This window comes from Mya arenaria, chromosome 10, assembly GCF_026914265.1.
Source record: "Mya arenaria isolate MELC-2E11 chromosome 10, ASM2691426v1".
Taxonomy (NCBI): Eukaryota; Metazoa; Mollusca; class Bivalvia; order Myida; family Myidae; genus Mya; species Mya arenaria.
The window spans coordinates 13,318,617-13,325,594 of record NC_069131.1 but is presented as its reverse complement, the minus strand read 5'-3'; the positions used below and the strand labels follow the sequence as shown (position 1 = coordinate 13,325,594).

The following is a 6,978-nucleotide window of genomic DNA, read 5'->3' as shown; positions in this document are numbered from 1 at the left end:
TTGTAACCATGCATAATATATCAAAAAGCTCAATTGTGGCATACATAATTGGGTTAATAATGATCGAGAGGCCAATATACGTGACGTGACTGGCGGCGTATCTTAGATTTGAATTTGGCCGTTATTGAAGGGTCGAAGAACTGGGAACATGTGCCCCTTTCCATGGGCCAAACGTCAAAGTTTAAATGTGGTACTTGGGGTTTGGGGGCTCTCGCGCGAGAAAAAGTCCACCGTGATGTATTCCTCTTAAAAGTTGCCAAATTGACGATTTATTTGTATATGAAAGACATTATATTACTTTCATTTTTGGTAGCTTGTTTTCTTATGGTACCTGAAACCAGTTTGCCTTGCCATGCGTACTTAACCCCGGCCTCAAAACAGAATAAATAACGTTGAGAACACGGTGTCAATTTGGGGTTCGAACGGCGTCAGTATTTTTGTGACGGAGGCGACACTTATACCGATGAACCAAATCTTTTTTTTTCAAACCGTTAAACTAAACTGAAAAAAGATAATGTGCTTCTTTTTATTAGTATCATGACAAACAATTAGAACATGCGGAAATAACCTTGGCAGGTTGCTAGCTGATTATTATATTAATCGCGACACTATCATAATTTTAACTCAGCTAGGGGCAGTGACATTCACATACGAACCAATGCACCAAGAGCTAGTTTTATAAGAATTTACCTCATTGTTTGGGCAGAAATGATATTAAAGTAATTTTGGGACCAATTACTTAAGAAATATACCCGCAAATATTTGTCATGCGCATAAAAAATGAAACGGCTCGCAAACAGTGAATCCCCGGTACTTTTTATGACTCGTTATCGGCCAAACAATGATTGAGTCAATTTCCTGGGGTCCCCTTTTCAGTTCGTATACTGAAATACTAAAATTGAAAAAAATCCTAAACTTGCAAAATTGTATGAACAGATACGATTTGAAATGTGTTTTTAACCATTTTTATGTCATGCGTAAAGGGAAGAAACTGTTGTACCTTTAATTGACAGGTGCCCCAATTAATCGTGTTACCTCCCATAGAGGAAGAATAATGCATTGTGGTATTGTTTATGACGTCACACGCTATATACAGTATTCGAATTTTAGTTATGTAGCCTCTTATTTCTTGTAAAAAGTGACGATTTCCCCTCTTTGTGTTGATATATTAATTGATTTAATTTAGTCACATGTTGCCCGCAGTGACCTAGTGGAATTTTAGTGCCATGTTTAAGTGTATTCCTATTTTTAAGGCGTGTAATCGCCAAGTGGAGTGGATAGATAGACGACATTGCAATTTACAATCTGTACCCGACGATGTAATGCGCTATACAAGATCGCTAGAGGAGTTATTTCTTGATGCAAACAGTATCAGAGAATTGCCGAAGGTTTGACATTTTTAACGGTATATAGTTTTAATGGCATTCATTCGCATTTCATCACAACTTTGCTGAAATTTCTCGGGTACCATTTTCTATTTTCAGAATTTCTTTCGTCTCGTTCAACTGCGAACTGTGACTCTTAGCGACAATGAAATTTCCAAACTGCCCCCTGACGTCGCTCAGCTGGTCAACATGGTCGAACTTGACATCAGCAGAAATGGTATGAAACCTTGGATAAGTGTATGCTCTTCTAGTAAACACCGGCACTTTATTGACCTACATTTTATGGTCTCCGCCATATTGGATTTTCCTAGAGTGTGTCATTATCCAGGTGTAAAAGGAAGCTGGGTACAAACCAGCACAGGTGGTTCTTGTTAAGGTGTTCATATCAGAAAATGGACATTGTGGTCATTTTATGGTGAAAATATGTTATGCTTGCATTATCTTTCTATAATTATCAAGTTATATAATTGAATGTATATAAAACAAAAGTTAATTCACCTTGATCATAAGGTTTCATATATATTACCTGAGGTCGGGTTCGGAAGCTGAAAAGATGCTTGCCGAGTTGCCATCTTTTCAATTAGCCCAAGGCCCGGTAGTCCACCTAAATGGCCGTCAACAAGTCTTTTGACGATTTTTTTAATATGGCAGACTCGTGATGTCCACCATCCCAGCAAAAAGTAGCAAGCGGTCCTTGCGCAGAGAATTCTCGCGGCCACAATTTTGAAATTATCTCCGTTATAAATTCAAATTTCTACGAAAATATTATTGCCTACTATTAAACACATATTAAGTTATGTCAGTATGCCCAAAAAACATGTTAAGTTATCATAAAACACTTACAAGTGTCGATTGTTTATAAGTATCCCGATATCGGTAAATCTGGGACAAATCTGACTGGTTGTGTACATGTATAACGGTATTTGTGACCCATAATATATTAATGTGAAAATAACAACTCTAATGATAAATTTAATCCAGTTCAGATCACTGTCGGATAAAAATTGAACAACTTTGTCATTATTTTTCAACATCAATGCATATTATTTCAGTATATCATTTCGCCCGTTGTTAAATGGTAGAGAGTTGTAGCGTTACAGGGATACATAAGAAATGTCAAAGTAATAAAAAAGTATCCCTGATCGCTCATTATTGTAGCTAAAGGCCCGGATACTTTTACTGGATCTCATACACATGATTTTCTGTTTCTTGCAAACCTTAAACTTTAAGTTAACCGTGATTGAGGTTACTCAGGCAGATAAGACGTTCTTTCTTGAATTTAGCCATGCATTTTAATAAAGTGCAAAATAAGTATTCAAAACTTTTTATTGAAATGAAAATAAATAATTGTCAAAATTTGTTTAAATATTGATGTCAAAAGTGATCTAAAATTTCTGCGCTTCATGACATCACACACTTTTTGATGATATGCCAAAATGCATTTTTTACATCAACTCTTCCTCAACTTGATAATTTAAGGTATGCGAGAAAATATATCAATTATGTTTTACCGGTCCATATTGAAAAATCTGACCCTTGGACAGGCTGTGTTGCGGCTAACATGCATGTTCTCAGGTCAGATTTTTATATCCTGACCAGAAACACATGATAAATTGTATTCAAATATATACCCATTTTTACCAGAAATGTATGTTTAGTGTGCATGAAGGTATGTTTTATTAAAATATTACCATCAATATCCCCCACATGTTTACACTGCGGAAAATATTCAGTGATTTATACTATTTTTTTAACAATTGACTCAATTTGAAACCACCGCGCATGTTATCAATGAGGTGTTCAACTTCACGTATATTCATGTGTGTAAAATGAGGTACATCTTATGATATGCGACCTTTGATGGAAAGTCATTGTTTTAATGCAAATGAAAGAATTCTAATTCAAACTTATTGCTTGAAAAAATAATAAAGAAAAGGTGCCATTAATAGTCTTTAATTTCTTTTAAAGGTTTCAAAATGACCAAGGGGAGACCACACACTCACCAGCATGATAGCTCTTCTGCCTTATTAGAATTAAATGCTTTAGATAATCAACTAGTTTTATGATTTTGTTTAAAAAGACTATTATAAGATTATAAATACATAATAATTATACGCTTAGTATATCTGGTTGTTGAAACAAAGAACTATTCCAATTAAACTCATTTCTAACTTGTTTTTGTCAAATGTGCTCTTCAACCTTAACAATGCATTTTATTAAAAAAACAAATGCCAAGTATGGTTATTCATACCATGAAAAATGAAAGAATTTTGTGACTTCTTTATAAGCATTATGTTTTGGTATTGGAATGATGTGATTCAGATTGTGGTCTTTAATCATTGTAGCTGCTGGTTAAGGAAGGAATAATCATTAATATTTGCATACTGTTTCCAGCAGTTAGAAAACAATTAGTTTATTGCTCCATAGGGAATATGCCAAGTATTTTTTAGGATAAAAGATGGAGATTTATCCCAGCATTTTGACACAAGCTTGTTCTTAAGTATTCCTGTGTCTGACCTCCATCAGAGATATTATTGTCCATGAATTGCAGTGGATGTGAAGGTTTTTTTAAAAATAATTTTGATGTTATTTTGAAATTGGAAGAAAGGACAGCCCCAAAAATGGCTACTAAAAAGCTTGGTGCCACCCCAAAGCCCTTGCCATAATGGTTTCAGCCATTCAACTTTCAGGTCAATCACATCCCTGTCCATTCTTATGAAATGAGTTAATGTCATGGGTAAATAATACCTATAATACACTGCCTTGGTGCCTGACACACTGCATGTTACACACATGATCAATTGTCATGATTATAGAGTATGAGGCACAATGATTTCTTTCTTGAATTGAATAATCTGCTTATTTATATCTATCATTCAGATGTGAGGGTGGGAAATAAGCTCAACTTTGCAAATTTTGAATTTCATAACAATGTTAGAATTTTGGCTTGTTAATCCACAAGTCGGATTGCAATGACTGTGATGTTAGGGTTTTTAGCGAATGAGTTATATAAGGGTACTTCTCCCTGTCCTTTTTCGGTGGCACCCTTCAGCTCTCATGGAGACGAGCATGGACACCCTTCTGCCTTCATAGAATTTAATGCAGAAGACAATGAAATATTTCTTTGTTTTGAGTATGACTTAAAATACTATTATTTTATAAAATCATACAAACTTTATGAATTTTACATATTTGGCAGTTCAGACCTTTGATTCAAGCTTCAATTAAGCAGAATTCCAAACATTTTCTGTGAAATTGATAATGTTCAAATTTTTCACAGCTAGACACTATGTGCCCTTTTCTCCCTGTGTCTCTTCTGCAGCCACCTGCCCTTTTTAAAACCTGGCTAAAATTCTACAGATGTGCTTAATATATATCATTCTGATTGAGAGATTCTGAATAACATTTGTTTTTGCGTTTATTCTGTCTCCAAATTGTAATTTAAAATATTGGCACAACTGAAATTTCTTAGTTCTTGAAAGCCAATGTCTGAAATAGATGTTTATTTTTAGATTTAAGAATTTCTGAAGAGATCTAATTCTAATTTGGTACATCAAGTTATTATCGTGGATGGCCAGAGAATTGGCATCATAATGTGACAGTTCACCCAAATACAGCTGAAAGAAAACCTGGGGCCCATTTCAATAAAGGATTTAAGGGCTAACTTTATTCATCTTAAAACTGTATCTTGTTATAAACAGTCATAAATAGTAACATATTGATTTTTTTTATCTCTTTACAGTGGTCGAAATTAAAGCAAGCGCACCAGCCCTGCACTGGTAAAATGTCTTCCGGGCTTGCTCTTTAATTAAATAATGCAGGGCTTGTTAAAAAATTTGATGCCAAGCAAGAGTATAAGAATTCGAGGTTGTTCATCCACAAGTCTAATTTCAATGATTGTCTTTATGTTTATTTTTAATAATAAATGAATAAATTTCAATTCACTCAAATAATTATGAAGTAGAAAAATGAAACTATGAATATGATACTATCATAAGATAATTTCAATTAACAAAGTTCTGAAATCAAGATTTTTTTTGTGCCAATTCAAACCATTACACACTTGGTCGTAAGACAAGTTTTCCAAATTAAACAGTTCTCAATGAGTCCGTATACAATGTAACCCTGCTTCAACTGGTCAAAGTATTAAATCAGCTTCAACAATTAGATCGCTGTGTAAGATGTGTATATTTCAGACATGTTTTAAAATGAGCTGTATAATTATGTCGTTAGACTGTAAAGTTTGTGAATGTGTTATAAATCCCTGTATTTTCAGACAGCATTCAGACATTCAGATTCAGACATAATGTGTTGTATATTTCAGACATTGGAGAAATTCCAGAGAACATCAAGTTCTGCAAGAACCTTCAGGTCCTTGACATCAGCAGCAACCCACTTGTTGCCCCGTAAGTACATGTATGCATATAATGAGGTCTTACGGTATAGTGGTTTTCTTAGTGATGTTCCGATGATCGATTATAATAAAAAAATGATTGGTTGGGCCTCACATTGGGGACAATCGATTATTTGGTCAAAGCCGATCATCAATTCAAGTTTTCAACCTGAGTGTTGTTTTACTTCTTTCCTTTCATTATTTGCGTTCAGTTAATTCCTGCCAATTTTCTCGTTTTAGTTAGTTTATTCATTTGGAAGTGTTCAGTTGTTATCATTAACAATATGGCCGAAAGCGACAAAAACACTAAATAAATTCAACATAAACATAGGCATAACATAAGCATAGTCGAGGATTACGAGTTATTGTAAAATTGTACTAGAATTAAGATAATGTCAAAAACCAATTGTACTTTCGATAATCTGTTACTTGAGTGGAACCGATTATCGATAGTCAAACTGGAACCGATTCCCAACACTAGGTTTTCTGTTAATGCCTTTATATATGCTAATATAGACATGCTTCAAATGGGTGTTTTTGCGGCTGTGTTTATTTTTCTCTCCATTTATAGTATGGGCCTGGGGTCTTTCTGGTAGGGCAAAAGGCGCCATTTTGACTAAAGTGGAAACTACAATTCTACTTTGAAACAAACAAGAATATAAATAAAAGGCAGAAAATAATAAGGAAAACAACAACTTTTCCATACGAAAGTGGTTTGGGGGTCGAATTTTTTTATTAAAACAAAAAAACATTAAACTATATAACAAAAATATATATCTGTTAGCTGTTAACAGTTATAAAAAAAGTATGTTTTAAATTTGGGAATGGGGCTAAAATCTGGCTCCAATGTAGTCTGAAAACCCCCTGTAAGTTGGAGATTTATTACAATTGTACCCCACTATTAATACTTTAAAGGGATTTGTTCATGTTTTTGGACCAAAAATTAGCTTTCCCGGTTGAATGCATCAGAAAACACTTATTTTATCATTATTTTACTCTATGATATCGGAGTTGCTGAAAAAAATACAGTTAAAGCATTAAAAAAGTATTTTGGTTTTAGTGGGGTTCAAACCTTTGCCGGTATAGTCAAGAAATAATTAGAAAACAGCTGGCTAGTCCACATGGCCACTGGGGCTTTAAAGAAAGTGGTGGATATGTTGACCTGTTAAGGATACATTGACAACATCACATGATAATGTC

General features: G+C 34.2%; 1 protein-coding gene across 17 annotated transcripts in view; it reads left to right on the top strand.

The window, feature by feature from the left end:
• Nucleotides 1-1,078: 1,078 nt before the first annotated feature.
• The window catches only part of LOC128205520 (protein scribble homolog), an 82,860-nt gene continuing 76,960 nt past the window's right edge, over nucleotides 1,079-6,978 (top strand). For all 17 annotated transcript variants that reach the window (XM_052907237.1, XM_052907233.1, XM_052907248.1 and 14 more), the window contains exons 1-3: nucleotides 1,079-1,388; nucleotides 1,485-1,602; nucleotides 5,710-5,791. In XM_052907237.1, the coding sequence (XP_052763197.1) occupies nucleotides 1,227-1,388; nucleotides 1,485-1,602; nucleotides 5,710-5,791 (362 nt within the window). In that variant the 5' untranslated portion in view covers nucleotides 1,079-1,226. The remainder of the gene's footprint in view (nucleotides 1,389-1,484; nucleotides 1,603-5,709; nucleotides 5,792-6,978) is intronic.